This window comes from Synchiropus splendidus, chromosome 1 (assembly GCF_027744825.2).
Source record: "Synchiropus splendidus isolate RoL2022-P1 chromosome 1, RoL_Sspl_1.0, whole genome shotgun sequence".
NCBI lineage: Eukaryota > Metazoa > Chordata > Actinopteri > Syngnathiformes > Callionymidae > Synchiropus > Synchiropus splendidus.
This window is the reverse complement of record NC_071334.1, coordinates 1771876-1791705: the sequence shown is the minus strand read 5'-3', so window position 1 is coordinate 1791705 and position 19830 is coordinate 1771876. Positions and strand designations below refer to the sequence as shown.

The window sequence follows — 19830 nt, the reverse complement described above, 5'->3', positions numbered from 1 at the left end:
CCCCCTCCTGAGGTGCTTGACCGTTTTCCAGAAGCGCCTTGGTGCCGATCGAAAGTCTTCCTCCATGGACTCTCCAAACTTCTCCCACACCCGCTGCTTGGCCTCAGCAACAGCCGAAGCCGCAGCCCTTCGAGCCAGACGGTACCTTGCAACTGCCTCAGGAGTCGCACAAGACATTAGGTCTCGATACGACTCCTTCTTCAGTCGGACGGCTTCCCTGACCTCTGGTATCCACCAAGATGTCCTTGGGTTGCCGCCCCTTGAGGCACCGATGGTCTTCAGGCCACAACTTGCAACTGAAGCTTCAGCCATGGCGGTTTTGAACACCGACCACTCATGGTCGATGTCCCCAACCTCCACAGGGATGCGTAAAAAAGCTTCCCAGAGGTGTGAGTTAAATGCTCCTCTGACGGCTTCGTCCTCCAGACGTTCCCAGTTCACCCGCACTATCCGTTTGGGTTTACCTGGTCGGTCTAAAGGCTTCCCCCGCCATCGGAGCCAGCTCACCACCAGATGGTGATCAGTTGACAGTTCTGCTCCTCTCCTAACCCGAGTGTCCAGAACATGTGGCCGCAGGTCAGATGAAACGATCACAAAATCGATCATTGACCTACGACCTTGGCAGCTCTGGTACCAAGTACACTTATGAGCTTCCCGATGTTCGAACATAGTGTTTGTGATGGACAAACCATGTCTAGCACAGAAGTCCAACAACAAACAACCATTCGGGTTAAGATCAGGCAGACCGTTCCTCCCAATCACGCCTCTCCAAGTTTCTCCGTCATTGCCCACATGAGCATTGAAGTCTCCCAGGAGGACAATGGAGTCACCGGGTGGGGTCTCACATAGGACCCCATCCAGGACCCCCAAAAAGGCCGGATACTCCGAACTGCTATTCGGTGCATACGCACAAACAGCAGTCAGGGTTTTCCCTCCCCGAAGCCTAAGCCTCAGGGAGGCGACCCTCTGGTCCACCGGAGAGAACTCCAACAAACAGGCGCTCAACCGGGGGCTTGTGAGTATCCCCACTCCCGCCTGGCGCCTCACACCATGAGCAACACCCGAGAAGGACAGAGTCCAGCCCCTATCAAGGAGCTGGGTTCCAGAGCCCAAGCTGTGCGTGGAGGTGAGCCCCACCAGATCTAACTGGTAACGCGCCATCTCCCGCACTAACTCAGGCTCCTTACCCCACAGAGAGGTGACATTCCACGTCCCCAGAGCTAAGCGATGCAGCCCAGGGTCTCTGCGCCAGCCTTCTCTCCTTCCACTACCACCCAAATGACAGCGCACCCGACTCCTGGATTGCCCTCCACAGGTGGTGAGCCCATGGGGCAACGATGGGATGGATGAAGCACGGTCCACGCTGCTCTTTCGGGCTGTGCCCGGCCGGGTTACGTGGGTCGCCCGGCCACCAGGCGCTCGCTGACGGGCCCAACACCCAGGCCTGGCTCCAGGTGTGGGCCCCGGTGTCCCTCCGGGCCGGGTACTCCTCATCCGTTTTCCCTCCTCCATAAAGACGTCGTATGGACCGTACTTAGTCTGACCTCTCATCAGGGACCTGTTTGTCAAGGATGATCCTACCAGGAGCACAAGGCTCCCGACAATATAGCTCCCTGAATCATTGAGGTACTCAAACCCCCCCACCACGATAAGGTGACGGTCCATGGAGGAGTGTTTGGAACATGAGCAAGTGAATGTGTTCATGTGATGTTGCTCTGATTTGGATCCTCAAGATGAAGTGGAACAGGAAATGTTTTTCAATATTCAGTTACAGAGAAGAAAGTAGCTCAAGATGTCACTTCAGCAGATGAAGGTCATGGTTGTCTACTTCCTCTGCAAAAGCCGTGTCTCCAGTCTTCAACTCAAACATCATGTCTATTGTGTCCTGCAGATGGAAAGGTCCATGGAGGAGAAGGTTGGAGCATTTCTTGGTTCCTCTTTAGAAGCTCAAACTGTTAGAAAGGTTCCAGTGTGAGGTTTTACCCATTTGTTCAATATGGATGAGTGCTGTTCCTTGAAGACTTTTGGTTGGGAGTAGCGTAGCGCAATCTACTGACGTTGCAATCGCGGAACTCATTCTTTTGCTGGAAGTCGTTGGGTAGAGTGGATGTGTCATGGTGCTTTCTTGACTAACGTAGGTTTCATTCAGGATATTCCTACAAGTGTTCGCTGCGCGTTTGTGTTACTTGCTGTTTCAGTGCTCAGAGTGGGGCCGGCGGTTCGTACGTGGAGCGTAGTGTTGCGCTGTCTCCGACGTGGTATGGGCCCCGTTATCTACCTGGCAGTGTAGACGGACTCGCCGCAGCGGATCCTTTGATCTTAATTGAGTTCATTTCAGTCTGTTTTCTTTCCCCCACGTTTGGGATGTTTGTATTATTTAATTGTGGATGTGTTTACAGTTTATTAATAGTTTGTTGGTTGGTCTTCATATTGATGTTAAGACTCATTCTTGGTACATATTGTGTATTTATGTATATTCATTGTTGATGGTTCTTCTGTTGCAGAACCAGCCACACACCTAATTGCATCCACACCCACATCCTTCTAAAGATCAGTCTTCATACTTTGGACTGCGCCTCCAGTAAAGGATTTGAACCGGACCTCCATCTCCATTCATTGTGTTCTGACCGACACACCAGAGCGACCAGAACTTCCTACAGCAGAACCAACACCTCTACAGTCCCCTGAAGAGTTTCTTCACAACACAAACACATGACTACAGGAGGAACCTGCTGAAGACTGATGCCACTGAGAATCAGCTGCTTCATTAAAGAGCAAACTGTGACTCTCTGAAGCTGCAGTCTCCACCTCTGACTTTCACATTTCAGCTGTGAAGCTGGACAGATGATGTGTCCTGACCTGAGAGTCTCCAGGTGACAGTGTGGACTCTTCAGTCCAGCAGACAGCAGCTCCACTCCTGCATCCTTCAGGTCCCAGTTCTGACTCAGGTCCAGTTGTGTCAGACTAGAGGACGGAGAGCTGAGGACTGAGGACAGAAGGGAACCACTTCTCTCTGACAGTCCACAGTTGTTCAGGCTGTGAATGAGACGAGTGTCATCAACAAATGAGACTTTTTCAATCCTCTATTGTGACAAGACTTGAAAGACTTGATGTGAGGAGCCACTGAACTCTTTCCATTCAGAAGGTCATTGTGGTAGAAATGTAGGAGCTTCTCCTGATGAATCTTCCTCTTCTTGATGATCACACTTGAAACTAGCTACTTGAAGGTGCTCAGGTCACCGGCTGCTTGCCTCCACAGCATCTCAAGGTTCTTGTGTTTATCACGTGGTGGAAGTGAGTGAAGATTCTCTTGCATGTGTGGAGGTCATTGTGTCGACTGAACTCTCTGAACTCCATCCACTTTTTGTTCCACTTCAGCTCTGATCAGAACAAGCGAGTCTTCAATCGTCTCCAAAAGTCGCAGCCTTCAGTCGCTAACTTGAAGCCACTCAGTGTGAATGTCACCATGTTGTGTGTCTGGATGTTCAGAATGTGGACTGCTCCAGTGGTGGACATGGCTTCAGCCTTGCTCTGTCAGTGGAACCGTCCTTGTTGAGGTGTGGACACTGCCAGCAGACGGAAACCATCTGTGATCAGCAGGAATATGTGGAGGAGCAGGTGTGATGCAGTGAGGAGACGTTTGTCCTGATTTCACTCGCCTGCTAACCGTCCCAGACAGGAAGTGTCCCCCTCAACAAATTCACTTTCCAGTGCCCATGTTGAAGAGAGCAGCATCTGGGGGGCGCAGTGGAGCCTGCTACAGACTAGACCTCTGTGTGGGGGGTCAGCAGAGCAACTGTTTCATGAGTGAGTTGGACTTTTTCAGAGAATCTTCCTCTGGTCCTCTCAACCTCACACCATGTTCTGTTTGATGCCAACTCTGCTGACTCAGCACAACACAGCTCACTGGAGTGTTGGAGCAAAGTGGTGAGAAAACTGTAACTCTCTGAAGCTGCAGTCTCCACCTCTGACTTTCACATTTCAGCTCTGAAGCTGGACAGATGATGTGTTCTGACCTGAGAGTCTCCAGGTGACAGTGTGGACTCTTCAGTCCAGCAGACAGCAGCTCCACTCCTGCATCCTTCAGGTACCAGTTCTGACTCAGGTCCAGTTGTGTCAGACTAGAGGACGGAGAGCTGAGGACTGAGGACAGAAGGGAACCACTTCTCTCTGACAGTCCACACCTGCGCAGGCTGTGAAAGAGACGAGTGTCATCAACAAGTGAGACTTTTTCAATCCTCTATTGTGACAAGACTTTAAAGACTTGATGTGAGGAGCCACTGAACTCTTTCCATTCAGAAGATCATCATCACATTATGGTTGGAATATTTGAAGCACTTTTATATCAGTCAGGATCAACTTGATCAAACACCAAGTCAACAACACAGTGGTGATGAACGAGCGACTCAAGTGTTGTTGTTCAAGAGGAGACTTCATCTTCACCTCCCTCTCTAACACAGTGCAGCAGAGGTTTCTTCAGAAGAGCAGACTTTCAGAGCAACTACTGACTCATTGGTTCATGCTGATGTTTGGAACATGAGCAAGTGAATGTGTTCATGTGATGTTGGTCTGATTTGGATCCTCAAGATGAAGTGGAACAGGAAATGTTTTTCAATATTCAGTTACAGAGAAGAAAGTAGCTCAAGATGTCACTTCAGCAGATGAAGGTCATGGTTGTCTACTTCCTCTGCAAAAGCTGTGTCTCCAGTCTTCAACTCAAACATCACTTCTATTGTGTCCTGCAGATGGAAAGGTCCATCTGGAGGAGGAGAAGGTTGGAGCATTTCTTAGTTCCTCTTTAGAAGCTCAAACACATGAGTACAGGAGGAACCTGCTGAAGACTGATGCCACTGAGAATCAGCTGCTTCATTGAAGAGCAAACTGTGACTCTCTGAAGCTGCAGTCTCCACCTCTGACTTTCACATTTCAGCTCTGAAGCTGGACAGATGATGTGTTCTGACCTGAGAGTCTCCAGGTGACAGTGTGGACTCTTCAGTCCAGCAGACAGCAGCTCCACTCCTGCATCCTTCAGGTCCATGTTCTCACTCAGGTCCAGGTGTGTCAGACTAGAGGACGGAGAGCTGAGGACTGAGGACAGAAGGGAACCACTTCTCTCTGACAGTCCACACCTGCTCAGTCTGAATAAAATGAAGAAGGAAATCAAACGTTCATGTCCAGTTCACATGAGGGCTGTAACCAGATCAGATTTGTGCTTGACGATTATCGCGGGCAAAACACGTCACGCTAACGATATGATCACGACATGGATCAAAATGTGAAGAACGATTCTGCAGTCAGTGAAATCCATGTGTAACTTGATGCTGTGTGTTTCCTCTCCAGGTGCCAAAGGAAAGAACAGCCTCTCCACTCCACTGCTGTCATCACTGAGGTTTCCAAATGAAGACCTGACTGGAACACTTCCTTTCCCTGCTCATACAACTCACTCTCTCTGCTGTCCAAAATCTTCAGGCTGCTGAAGGCCAAGCTTGGATTTCCCCCCCTTTCCAAGCTCCATGAGCTCAGCATTGTTTTGGAGAGGAACACAGTGTCTCCTAGTGAGGACTGTCAGAGTCTCAGCCTCTTCCCTGCACCAGGAGTCAGCGCCTCACTTCCCCTCTTTGGAGGCTCAACACTTGCTGGTTCTGGTGTCGCTTCAGTCGGTGATGGAGCCGTTTACACGACATTGAAAATTCATTTTTTAATATCGCAAGGATCATCAATAGCGGTACAAGGCTACAGCCCTAGTTCAGATCATCAGAGATGTTTCAGTGTTTGATGCACTTACAGAACTTTCTTTGAAGCTTGGACCACCAGCAGCAGCCTCTCAAGAGCCTCCTCTGAAGCAGAGTATTTCTTCAGGTCAAACACGTCCAGATCTTGCTCTGAGGACAGTAAGATGAAGGCCAGGGTGGACCACTGAGCAGGAGACAGTTTACGAGAGAAGAGAGCTCCTGATCTCAGCTGCTGTTGGAGCTGCTCCACTAGAGAAGTGTCCTTCACTTCACTCAGACAGTGGAACAGATTGATGATTCTCTCTGGAGACACTTTCTCACTTATCTTCTCCTTGATGAGCTCTGCTGTGTCCCGATGGGTCCAGGAGCTACTTCCTTTCTGTGCCACCAACCCTTGAAGGAGCCTCTGGCTGGTCTGCAGAGAAAGACCCAGAAGGAAGCGCAGGAACAGGTCCAGATGTCCATTTGGACTTTCTACAGCTTCATTTATTGCTCTCTGGTAGAATGGTTTAATGTGAAGTCCGAAGATTTTTGCCAGTAGTGATGTTTTCTGTGAGTCGAGCAGGTTGACTCCAGAGTTGAAGAACTTCAGGTGGACGTGAAGAGCAGCCAGAAACTCCTGGAGACTCAGGTGGATGAAGCAGAAGACCTTCTCCTGGTACAGTCCTCTCTCCTCTCTGAAGATCTGTGTGAAGACTCCTGAGTAAAGTGCAGCAGCTGTGATGTCGATGCCACACTCTGTGAGGTCTGACTCATAGAAGATCAAGTTTCCTCTCTGCAGCTGCTCAAAAGCCAGTTTTCCCAGAGACTCCATCATCGTCCTGCTCTCAGGATCCCAAACTGGGTCGGTCCCAGCTCCTCCATGGTACTTGAGCTTCTTGACTTTGGCCTGAACCACCAGGAAGTGGATGTACATCTCAGTCAGGGTCTTGGGCAGCTCTCCGGTCTCTCTGCTCTTCAACATGTCCTCCAGAACTGTGGCAGTGATCCAGCAGAAGATGGGGATGTGACACATGATGTAGAGGCTTCGTGAGCTCCGGATGTGAGACATGACGGTGGTCTGCTTCTTTCGTCTGAACCTCTTCCTGAAGTACTCCTCCTTCTGGAGGTCAGTGAACCCTCTGACCTCGGTCACCATGTCCACACACTCAGGAGGGATCTGATAGGCTGCTGCAGGTCGTGTGGTGATCCAGAGCTGAGCTGAGGGAAGCAGCTTCCCCCTGATGAGGTTGGTCAGCAGGACGTCTACTGAGGTGGACTCTGTAGCTGCTGTCAGGACCCGACTGTTGAAGTCCAGAGGGAGTCGACACTCGTCCAGACCGTCCAAGATGAACAGAACCTGGACTCCTTCAAAGCTGCTGAGTCCTGAGTCTTTGGTTTCAGGAAAGAAGAGATGAACAAGTTCCACCAAACTCAACTGCTTCTCTTTCAGCAGGTTCAGCTCTCTGAAGGTGAAAGGAAACAGGAGCTGGAAGTTGTGGTGGGCTTTGTCTTCAGCCCAGTCCAGAGTCAGCTTCTGTGTCAGGAGGGTCTTCCCAATGCCAGCCACGCCCTTCGTCAGCAGGCTCCTGATTGGTGGGTCTGTGTCAGGTGAGGCTTTAAAGAGGTCTTCTGCTCTGATGGTAGTTCCTGGTCTGGTCTGCTGCCTGGTTGCTGCTTCGATCTGTCGGACCTCGTGCTCCTGGTTGACCTGCTCTGTGCCCCCCTCAGTGATGTAGAGCTCTGTGTAGATCTGATTCAGAGGGGCAGAGTTTCCTGCTCTAGCGACCCCCTCAGACACACTGTGGAACTTCTTCTGCAGGCTCCTCTTCAGTCGCCCTGCACACGCTCCAGCACCACTTCCTGAATGAAGAGAGAAGTCACATGATCAGAAGATTCCAGAAGGCGAAGCTGATCAATCTTCAGATCGTTCTTCTCATTAGCTCATGGTCTTTCAAGCTCAAATGGACTAGTAGATATTCAGCAGGTTGAATGTTCTAATCCTCTTACTGCTCCACAGAACACCAGCAAGCTTCTCCTCCTTCATGCTCCTCAGGATGTTCATGAAGATCTGCATGAGAGCTTCTCTGCTGCTCCTCATCTGCTCCTCGTCACACTTCAGCTCTTCCTCACCATCCAGGTTCTTCTGGTCATCTGGACTGAGGAACCTTTGGGCTCTCTTCAGCTCCTTCTTCACCAGAGTCATGACAGTCTCCTCAAACAGCTGAAACACATGTGACCTGATCATGTGACAGAGAAAACCTGCTGACCTTCAGAGGTCACCAGGATCCTGCTCCCAAATCTCCAGAAGGGAGGCAGGTCTAAGTCCAAGTCAAACATGGACCTGATGGAACTGTGTCGTGGTCTGGTCACAAAAGAGGTCTCAGGTTCAGCAGACTCACGGTCACATGATGTCAAGAGAGTCAACATCTTCAGCGTCAGTCAGAGCAGTAGAAGAACTTCAGTCCAGACTCTTCTCCAGACAGGTCTAGTTGTCCAGAGCTTCCATGAAGCAGCAGAAGCAGCTGACTGGTGAGTTAGCAGCTGTTGGAGCTAGTAGGAGGAGCTAACACTTGAACGTACCTGCAGTGTGGAGTCCAGATCTGTCTGATGCTGCTGGACACACTGGAGACTGAGAACATCTGAGGGCTGCTGATCCTCCCTGTGAAGAACATCAAAGGGAGGCAGTGAAAAGACTCTCAGTGTTCAGGACCAGACTCCATGACTCTCATGTGCAGCTCACAGTTGATGGAGCACATTTGATTCCAAACTCTTCACCCTCTTCAGTCATGTCAACACTCTTTTATTTGCGCACTCTTCTGCTTGTCAGATGAAGGAGACAAACCAAGACTCCGAAACCAAACCAAGACTCAGAGGGAAGGAGCCTCAGAGACCTTTGTTCAGACCCAACAATCCCATCAGTGGAGTCACAGAGGGACAGAAGAGCTCACCTCTCTCCTGAAGACTCTTGTCCACCTTTGAAGTCCAAAGGAGGCTCCATTGACCTGTCACTCTTCAGAGACTGACAGCTGAGTTCAGACTCTTCTGGTTTCTCCTGATGGATCCTGATGGAGACACAACTCTGATCAACTCTTCAACCATCTGACCATGTCATGTCCTCTCAGTATTGCTCCTGCTCTGTCTCTCACCTGCTCCTCTTCTGATGCTCCTGTCCTCCTCTGAAGTCCATAAGTCTTCCCATAGACGCGTCACTCTTCAGAGACTGACAGCTGGGAGCAGGTCCAGGTCTGTGTCCTCGTCCAGCAGCGTCTGATGTGAGTGGCTTTGATCTGAACACACAGAAGTTGCAGTGTGGAAATGATCTCAAGTGTTTGGAGCTCTGACAGGAGAACTGATCTTCTCACCTCTCAGCTCTGGTCTGGCTGCCATGGTCCTCACCCAGAGGGGCTTTAGAGGGAGGAGCTTCCTCCTGTCTGTCCACACCTTCACACCAACACAACAGCAGCATCACTGGTGCTTCTTGTCAACAAGCAAACTTCAGTCATCAGGGTCAGGCTCAAACTCTCTTCGGTGATCAGATCCACGTTCACTGACTGAGAGCAGAGCAGCTGCTGCTGTTCTTCACATGACGTCATGTGTCTGGCCTGCCCTCAGGTCTCAGCCTCTCCAACATCTGTCTGATGTTCATTACGATCAAACCTGAGGTGCAGCCTTTCAAAAGTCTGATATCTATTGTGTTCAGGAACCAAAGCCAAATCAATATTGTCTATTGAACCACCTCTAACTCTCCTTCTGTTTCCACATGTCTGTGCTCATGTTGTTTTCTTTCACATCTAGAGAGACACACGTTTGAGGTGGTCAGATCAGGACACCGTCATAGAGCAGGAGCTTCTCTGGAAATGACTTGTCGCCCAGTGCAGTGGAATATTGGAGGGAAAAGACACCATTCAATGGCGCCATTCAACCCTGCATGTTCATGTTTGCTGCCTTAGTTCACAATGTTCCACTGCACTGGCCCACGAGTCATTTCCAAGGGAGAGAAGCCACTTGGATGCTCAGTTTTCTGACCAACTCAAATGGACTTTTCCACACCAAGAGATTTGGCCACAAGATGGCGCCATCGTCGGCTGTTGATTTGGGTCACGTCACAGTTTCCTGATCAATCTTCCTCAGAGAAACACTCCAGTCAACAAGTGCGTCTTTACTCGGATCCTCGAATGTCAAAGGTGACGTCAGACTCATGAGGCTCAAGTCAAACCAAGTCACTGACCTGTGAGCGAGGCTCCTCTCCTCAGTCTCGGAGTCTCCATGTCGGAGCTCTGTTGTTCCGGTCCAAAGTTGTGAACTCAGATTGTGTTCGATGTCGGTGTGTTGATCCACAGCAGTGAGTCCCGTGTGTGTGTGTGTGTGTGTTCCACCACCGCCTGGATGATCGGAGCTGGAGAGACTGGAAATATTGGAGTGAAAAACAGCCTTCAGATCAGACGGGAATCGCACCCTCTGGTTCAGCGCGTCTCTTACATGTCACGTCATGTGAACCTTCACTCATTGGTTCCACACAGGTCTTACGGCAGGTGTGTCCACAGGGAAGAGTAGCAGGATCCCTCAGGAGCTCCAGACAGGAGGAGGAGGACAAGGACTCTCTCTGCAGATCAGCTCTGGCGATTCTCTGCTTCACTGCTGACTGAATCACGCTATGCAGCGCTTTCATTTGGAGTCACATGATTCTGGCCGAATGTGGTCCGACCTGTTGGTTCCACATATTTTCTCACTTCCTTGAAGCAGCCTCCAGGTGTGTGGTGGCACGGCCTGGTGAGACTGCAGCAGCAGATACTGACAGTGAAGCAGGTGTCAGGGGAGTCACAGGTCTTTGCTGCACAGGTGGCTGCTTGTCTTCAGGAGCTGACTGATCTGAGCTCTGCTGTCACAACTCAGAGTCCAACCTCTCCAAATGAAATGAAAGATTCCTTTTCTGGGTGGTGGTTATTCGCTGTATTACACTTGTTTCCTGCCAGACAAATACGTGACACCATCATCGTTTTCTGAGCGAGACTGGGACTTTCTCCCGCACTTTTATTGGCACATGCGCAGCTCAATACACACAAACAAGATGGATACCACAGCGCCATCTCCTGGCCAGGACTACGATCAACACTCACAACACACCGTCAAATAGAGCAACATGACTTTGTCACTGACCCAACACCCCCATTCAAAGACATGTTCATAAGTCTTTTCTTTAAAACCTCTATTTTCATTTTTCATTTTTAGAGTGGCTGAGACACATTTTGCCAGGTGTTGTCTGAAATCTTGATGTGCAAATCGAATTCCCAAGTCACTCTGTATGTGTCTTTTGTTGGGGGGGGGTCGATATTAAAAATAATATTAACCCTTTTCTAAAATCAAGCCTTTTTGCGAGGGCTTTAAATGCAACAGTTCATCAATTGTGTTTTATCTGGCGGCTTTGGATGTGATGAAACATATTTAGAAGCCAAACTGTGGGTCTGGAGGCATTTGAAGAAGTGTGTCCTCAGAATATGACGCTCTCTGCAGAGCGTCTCAAAAGAGCGACATGAGACTCTGCCAACTCAACTGATCCCTGAAGAAGAGTGTTCCAGGTAAGAAGCTTGGAGGACTGGCCAAATCAAAGGGTTTGTGGAAGTGAATCCAGATTTCAATGGTGTTTCCGACAGTGGGGCTGGAAAATATGTCATCGTTTGAGGATTCTTTGATGTTTCCAAACTGAGGCTCAAGGGAGGATATTACAGCTCTGTTCATCAGATTACAACCCAGTTGGAGCAAAGCTTGACAAAAAACAACAACGCTATACACTTTCTGTTTGACGGTGTTGTGTGTCAGGAATCAAGGGAACGAGGAGGGAAAGCCACGTCTTGAGGACGTGGAGTTGGACCCAAGTGCGAGTGGTGAAGGTTACAGTTAGGCAGGAGCGAGTTAGAAATATTTATTTAATCATTAAACAAACAACAAAAACACAACAGAAAGTGTGACCGAACCAGGAGAAACTAAGCAAAAGCTGAATGGACAATGAACCGAGAATTCACTCCAAAACAGAACCGGAAACGCGTGGAAACTGGGAGAAACAAAACACTAAACTCAGGCACCAGGGTTTAACACAGTAATCAAAAACAAGCGAGCTCACAGAACGAGAGACCAAACAAGGAGAGCCACGAGAACCAGGAGTTACCACGGGGAACAAGAAGAGTCCAAATCTCAGGAACTGGAGGAGCAATCACCGGGAAAGGGACATGGGAGAAACGCAGGGACGCAGCCACGCTGGAGCCGTGGGGAGGCTGCAGCAGCGGCTTGGGAGCCACGCTGGAGCGTTCGGGAGGCCACGGAAAGACATGAGAGTCGTCAAAGCTTGGGTTCTGGGGCCAGGACGGGAACAGAAATAGTTTGCTCCGACAACAGAGGAAGAGCAGAGGAAGCAAGCGGAGCACCGGACAGATCAGAGCGGGGGTAAAGCCGTGCGACTTTCTCAGAAAGAGAGTCCAACATCTCAAAAATAGACAGAGTCATCCTCTCCATGTTACTCAAACTGGTGGCCTGAGCATCGAGTTCGTCCTGCCCACCACTGCTGGGTCCATAATTTTGGCCAGATGGCCAGTGTGTTCTTTAATATTCCGGACAATCGACACTGTGCGCTTAGGTGATAAAAGCTTTATTGACAACATCGCTTCACCTCACGTGACTTGAACAGACACGTCTCATTGGTCCAGATCACTGTCACCACATCTCCCCTTTTTTCAAGAGAGAATCTACGCAGGTCACTTTAAACTGCTCAAACGATACTCTTTAACTCAAACACATATCACAAAACAGTCTCAACATTTGTAATTTCTATTTCCCAGATCAAGCCTGTTGGGCTTCACGATAACCCTGCCAGACCTAGTTTTGACAGTGGGAGTGTCCACAGGTGAAGACGGACAGAACACAGCTGCTGGCACGGAAGCTGGTCCTGTATCTGTCTCTGTCGCTCGTGGCTGTGATGCAGGGTTGACCTGTGAAGGTGTCTGAAAGGGTCTCAGGTGAAGACGGTTTCGTCGCACCACCCCCTGTGGGGGTAAGATCTTGGGGTGGAATCATGTTCTCCTGGTCTCAAGTTCCTGAGAGTTTTTGCACGGTGACGCCTGTTGTAGTTTGCAGCATTGGACGTCCTTTTCTCCCTTTCCTTCAGGGCCAATAAGCTACTGTCAGGCAGTGTAGGGTCAAGCTGTGAGGGAAGAATTGGCACTGTAGTGCGCAGACGTCGGCCCATGAGGAGATGAGGCGGGCTGTAGCCGTTCTGAAGAGGTGTCGTTCTATAAGCAAGTAGAGCTAAGTAGGGATCAGCTGCCTTCTTCAGAAGATTCTTCACTGTCTGGACAGCTCTTTCAGCTTCACCCTTGCTTTGTGGGAACCGTGGGCTCCTCGTCTCATGCTTGAATCCCTATGATGTTGCAAACTCAGTGAATCTTTGTCCAGAGAACTGAGGGCCGTTATCTGACATCAGGATCTCAGGGACACCATGGCGAGCAAAGATTGATTTTACATGTGTGATGACATCAGCACATCTCCTGTGAGATAGAGTGCAATCTCAACATACCTGGAGAAATAGTCCACAGCTCTCAGATCAACTCTATTCCCTCGTGGGAAGAGATCTGCTCCTAATTTGAGCCATGGTCTGATGTCTGATGATATGAGTGGCTCGTGGTGATTGTGTCTCTCTTGCAAGCAGCTTCTGCATTTCAACACCATTTCAGAGACTTGTTGGCTCAGTCCTGGCCACCACACCGACTGGCGAGCACGCGCTTTACATTTCACAGCGCCTTGGTGTCCCTCATGCAGTTTGGCCAGCACGGCATTCCTCATTGCTGACGGTATAACAAGTCGAGTACCTTTTAGCAAGAATCCGTTTTGCACTGTGAGCGTCGCTCTCTCTGTCTCTCTTGTGTCAGCTGGTCCTACTACGATCCTGTCTCTCATCAGTTCCTCATGCAGTGCTCCATAACTGTGTGTGAGGCAGTCACAAAAACATCAACAGTCTCATTTGCCTCTTGTTTGCACATATTAAATGGTGCACGTTCAAAGACAATGTTCTTTTTGACGATGGAGAAATTTTGGGATCCCTCTTTCACTTTGGTGTATTCCGACTGATCGTCCTCACTTCACTTCAGTCCTCTCAAAACACCGTCTGCCTCGTCTCCCATACAATGAATCCAAGTATTCACCTGGTTCTCCTCTGAACTGATGACAGATTGCTTGCCTGGCAAAATCTCTCGTGCGGTTTGGAACAGTCGAAGGGTTCCGGTGGCTGGATGCTAAACGTAGCACTGGGCGCACTAGCCATCAGGCTCGCTCCGAGCCGACGCCGCTCGTCTTCGCCGTCACTCTCCATTCAGCTCCTACCTTTTCCTTCTTCCATGGTCGACCGTTTGTCATTCACTGTTCAGCAGCACAGCACTTCTGACACCATGTTGTGTTCTTTAATATTCCAGACAATCGCGTGAGTCGACACTGTGAGCTTAGGTGATAAAAACTTTGACAACATCGCTTCACCTCACATGACTTGAACAGTCACGTCTCATTGGTCCAGATCACTGTCACCACAGACGGTTCACGGACAAAAACATTGTCTCCGAGGAGATGGTCAGAGCCTCGTGCTCTTGAACTCAGCTCTGCCTTACATACTAGGCAGAGAGCCGGGTGATCGGATACATTTTTGCCAGTTCCGAGCGCCCCATCCGCTTGATTTAAAAGCAGGATTTTACCATCTCTACAGTTACAGCAACGTCGTCAGACCGCAACAAGTAGGGGACGTATATGCACTGCTTTGAAGAGCGGTGGAAATCAAGGGTAGTTACTCGGATATCATCACACAACATTTGAACCCACCCTTGTTCCAGTCTCTATTGAATGTGCTGACGGCATCGAGAAAACAGTTGCAGACGTGACGGCTGAAGATTCATTGATGTCACATGAGCTTGATCCAACCACAGAAATGAACACCAGTCCAGTGAAAATGGCGCCCTCTGATGGGGATAAACAAGAGCTGACGTGGATACAAAACTAACTTGAGGAGATTCATGTCTAAAGAGCTAAAGGGGCCGACAGAAGATCCAGGGCCAAGTGGATAGAAGAAGGTGAAAAACAGTACAGCATGTTTTTGTCGCCTAGAAAAAGAAGACATGGACAACGACGGTGTGAGGTGGAGCTCAGCGGTGGATCCAAATACAGAACGGATCCGCTTCTACAAAGTTCACAACCTTTATTCAACATGCAGCTCCAGACAGAACAATCCAAGCCAAGGGTGTGGTGTTAGCTTGTATATTGAAGTGTGCCTCGGGTGCATGTTTGGTGTGACACTATGGGATGTGCCAGGGAAGAAGAATAAATGACTCGCACCACTTAAAACCCACTGCTTCTAACCACGCGACACACAACATGGTGTCAGAAGCTGGGTAGCGGGAAAAGAAAAGCAACTATGAGAGCTGAGAGTTTCAAGACGCCAGCGAGAGAGGAGACGACGTGGCTGCAACCTCCACAGCTAGTGGCTAATGCTAACGCTCCTCCCAGCGCTACATTCTCCATCCAACCTCCTGAAGCGCCGGACTTCTCAAGGCCTCAGGATTCGGAACGGTGGATAAGCAGGTTCCAGAGATTCTGACTGGCCAGCGACCTCCATCTTAGCACAGAAGCTAACCAGGGGAACGCTCTGATCTACTGCATGGGGGAAGAAGCAGACGACGTCCTGCCTGGTCAGGATTAAACCGACGCGCAGAGACAGTAGCTCACCTCAGTCAAAGCCACATTTGAAACCCAGTTTGTGCCCAGGAAGAATGTGATACGTGAGAGGGCCAGATTCAACCAGAGGGTGCAGCAGCCCAGTGAGACTGTTGCATTATATGCCCTGGCAGAGAAGTGCTCCACCAGGAGCTGATAACAGATGGCATAGTGGTGGGGCTGAGAGACACCAGACTAGCGTGGAAAGTCCCCTACTCATGCCAAAGAACACAATGCCCAGCCAGAGACGCCACATGTGGAAAGAGAGGCCCTGACAGTACAGTATGTCCATCGAACAAAGCGGTACATGAGGGAGAGACAGAACGTCATGATAACACTCCCTAGTTCCGAGGCTCAGTAGACGCAGGCTTAAATCCATGGTTTGTGGATGTGAGCGCGAGAAACCATGAAGTCCGGTTCAAGATGGACCAGGAGCCAGTGTCTCGGTGATCCAGCCCACGTCTACCATGCCATTACAGAGAGCGACACACAGTTAGTCGAACCCCACAGAACACTATTTGGCCCTGGTCTCTCTCTGTTCTAAGCAGGTCCAGAGAGTCTAGATGTAAAGGAGAGCAGGTGATGCAGGAAGATGTTGATGTTGTCCTGACTTAAAGGCAGCCTTGTGAAGCAGAGCAGCTGGTGTTAAGCTGAAACTGCTCGACAGAGCAGACAGCACAGACAAAGAGAGAGAGAGAAAAGAGATGTGAGCCACACTTTGGATTCTGTCCAAACTATTTGACTCCGATCCAGAAAGATAACCAGGACACTATTCGTGCGAGGAGCCCATCTAATGCTGCCGTGCCCCACTTCCCCCCCACAGCCAGACTAATGTCCTCCACAGTGCAGGGGAAAGTGGCAGGGATTTTACTCCGGTGTTTGCAGAGAGAGACAAGATCATACCACGATGGAGGGAAATCTGCCGCTGCATCAACCTCCAGCTTCTCCTCAAGAGTTGGGGTTCAACCCATGGCATTAGGTGCAGCTGCCAATTGACTGTCAAGGAGAAGAAAACAACCAGGAACAGGAAGCAGCGGGTAAAAACAAAGGCTTAGTGGGAGGAGCCGTCCTCATTCGATTTTCAACATCATATCACTTATTTTCACTGGAACTCATTCATTTCATAAACCAAAGAACTGCATTCAACTTGTGTATTATATCAACAGAACCATCTTTTCCGTATTTACAGTGACACATTCATTTTCAAATCACTTTGCCTCAAAGGTTTGAATCCCAACACAGTGCACAGCAGCCACACAGCAGCTTCTCCTGCGGAGGTTTCCTCCACCATGAAGCTGAACCAGTCTCACTTTGTGTCATGGTCAGACAGGAGTCAGTATCTGGATGGTCGGAAGCCCAGGTCTGTTTTGTGAAACTGCTCTTCAACTGAATGCTGAGCACCTGTATGATCAGAGGTGAGGAGGAGGAGGAGGCAACAATATATTTCACTTCCTGAAGTTCAGCCTCCTGAAGTGTCCACATCACACTGGTGTATCAGGGTTCAACTCATGAAAATGTTCTGATCTCTCCAGGATGACGGAGTGGCTGCTGAGACTCAGAGTCAGTCTTGACAAATGACAGAGAAGAAGGTCAAAGTTCATCCCCACTGCTGCTCTGGGAGAGACTTGTGAGCTCCTGATGACACTTTCTCTCTGACGGTGACAGACTCTCTGTCCAGCAGCATCAGAGCAGCTCAGACTCCAGGAAGAAGCTTGTGTCCAAACTCAGACTCCTCTTCTTTCCCTCCGTCTCTTGTGAGAGTCACTGCCATAGAAACAGAAGAAGACAGGTGTGGTGAGGATGGTGGAAGAACACTGAGATCTTCTCCAGTGAGAAGGTGATGATCTTCCAAACTCATGTGACTCTGGAGTCAAAGACTGAAGAGAGTGAATGACTCCATATGTGATGATGAGGAAAGTCAACAGTGCTGCTTCTAGATCTGCACGGAGGCTCCTCACTAGCTGCTGCTGGACAACCAGCTTCTGCTGGACACCATGTTGGTGAGCAGTGTTCTGGCCAGTGACTTGGACTTGATGAAGACAAGTTCCAGCAGCAGATTCAAGGCTCACATGACCCACCAACATCACAGCTGCTCCACTAGAAGCTGACAGAGTCCAGCAGTTCTCATGGATCAATCAAACACTCACACTTCTTCAGGTCAGATCTATAACCACCCTGGTCCACAGTGTCCCAGCCTGGAGGAAGAAAGAGAGAGAAGGATGAGAGCAGATCCATGTGACTTCAGATGTTTCAGGACTATTATCTCCTGCTGCTAAGTGGACGGCTCTTTCATGACTGTTGATGACAACAAAGATGGATCTCTAAACAGCTGCTCAGTCTCTACTGTCTCCTTGGTGCTTCCACTGGTGTCCAGCAGGAGAACATGTCATGTGTTTGGATTCATGTGCTCAGTTCAGATGAAGAGTCTGAGCAGCCTCACACACCCACATCCTCTCTGTCTTCTCCTGGATCACATGTTCAGTCTGAAGCTCTTTGGAGCTCAGTCAGTCAGTTCTGCTGCTCTGTCCATACCTGAGAGTCTCCAGCCTCCAGTCTGGACTCCTCAGTCCAGCAGACAGCAGCTCCAGTCCTGGTCCTCCTGGATGGTTGAGGCTCAGGTCCAGCTCTCTCAGGTGGGAGGGGTTAGAGGTCAGAGCTGAGGCCAGAGAAGCACAGCCTCTCTCTGAGATCCTACACCTTCTCAGACTGTAATGAAGGAGAAGCAGTGTTTTAGAAAACCATGAGAGTAGAAGAACCGTCCAGTGGAGGAGCAGAACTGAAGAGAGGAGATGATGTGTTCTGACCTGAGAGTCTCCAGGTGACAGTGTGGACTCTTCAGTCCAGCAGACAGCAGCTCCACTCCTGCATCCTTCAGGTCCATGTTCTCACTCAGGTCCAGTTGTGTCAGACTAGAGGACGGAGAGCTGAGGACTGAGGACAGATGGGAACCACTTCTCTCTGACAGTCCACACCTGCTCAGGCTGTGAAAGAGACGAGTGTCATCAACAAGTGAGACTTTTTCAATCCTCTATTGTGACAAGACTTTAAAGACTTGATGTGAGGAGCCACTGAACTCTTTCCATTCAGAAGATCATCATCACATTATGGTTGGAATATTTGAAGCACTTTTATATCAGTCAGGATCAACTTGATCAAACACCAAGTCAACAACACAGTGGTGATGAACGAGCGACTCAAGTGTTGTTGTTCAAGAGGAGACTTCATCTTCACCTCCCTCTCTAACACAGTGCAGCAGAGGTTTCTTCAGAAGAGCAGACTTTCAGAGCAACTACTGACTCATTGGTTCATGCTGATGTTTGGAACATGAGCAAGTGAATGTGTTCATGTGATGTTGGTCTGATTTGGATCCTCAAGATGAAGTGGAACAGGAAATGTTTTTCAATATTCAGTTACAGAGAAGAAAGTAGCTCAAGATGTCACTTCAGCAGATGAAGGTCATGGTTGTCTACTTCCTCTGCAAAAGCTGTGTCTCCAGTCTTCAACTCAAACATCATTTCTATTGTGTCCTGCAGATGGAAAGGTCCATCTGGAGGAGGAGAAGGTTGGAGCATTTCTTGGTTCCTCTTTAGAAGCTCAAACACATGAGTACAGGAGGAACCTGCTGAAGACTGATGCCACTGAGAATCAGCTGCTTCATTGAAGAGCAAACTGTGACTCTCTGAAGCTACAGTCTCCACCTCTGACTTTCACATTTCAGCTGTGAAGCTGGACAGATGATGTGTTCTGACCTGAGAGTCTCCAGGTGACAGTGTGGACTCTTCAGTCCAGCAGACAGCAGCTCCACTCCTGCATCCTTCAGGTCCATGTTGTAGCTCAGGTCCAGTTGTGTCAGACTAGAGGACGGAGAGCTGAGGACTGAGGACAGAAGGGAACCACTTCTCTCTGACAGTCCACACCTGCTCAGGCTGTGAAAGAGATGAGTGTCATCAACAAGTGAGACTTTTTCAATCCTCTATTGTGACAAGACTTGAAAGACTTGATGTGAGGAGCCACTGAACTCTTTCCATTCAGAAGATCATCATCACATTATGGTTGGAATATTTGAAGCACTTTTAGATCAGTCAGACAGTGGTGGTCGTCAGGGCCTTCATGACCTTCTCTACTGGCCAAACACAACCAGAAATCAAGGGCATATTTGTCATAAAAGTAAATGCCATTTTAATGCATTTTCCACTCTCTCTCTATATATATGTTAAACAGCACGTCCCAGTCTTGTTTTTGTAGGTTGAAGCTTTTATCCAATCAGCATTGAGCTGGTTTGTGTTGCCAGACTGTATGAAATCAGTCCAAGGCCTTCAGCAGCAACAGAGCAGGCGCACGTGCACTCTGGGTGAACGAGCACATATAGTTGAAG

General features: G+C 49.4%; 1 protein-coding gene across 1 annotated transcript in view; it reads right to left on the bottom strand.

Moving 5' to 3' along the window:
- Window positions 1-19830, bottom strand: part of LOC128752751 (NACHT, LRR and PYD domains-containing protein 14-like) — a 66271-nt gene that overhangs the window by 11568 nt on the left and 34873 nt on the right. Inside the window, exons 11-15 of the mRNA XM_053854347.1 lie at window positions 19205-19381; window positions 18260-18436; window positions 4962-5138; window positions 4017-4193; window positions 2860-3036 (exon numbers count right to left, since the gene is read on the bottom strand). Coding sequence (XP_053710322.1) covers window positions 2860-3036; window positions 4017-4193; window positions 4962-5138; window positions 18260-18436; window positions 19205-19381 — 885 coding nt within the window. The remainder of the gene's footprint in view (window positions 1-2859; window positions 3037-4016; window positions 4194-4961; window positions 5139-18259; window positions 18437-19204; window positions 19382-19830) is intronic.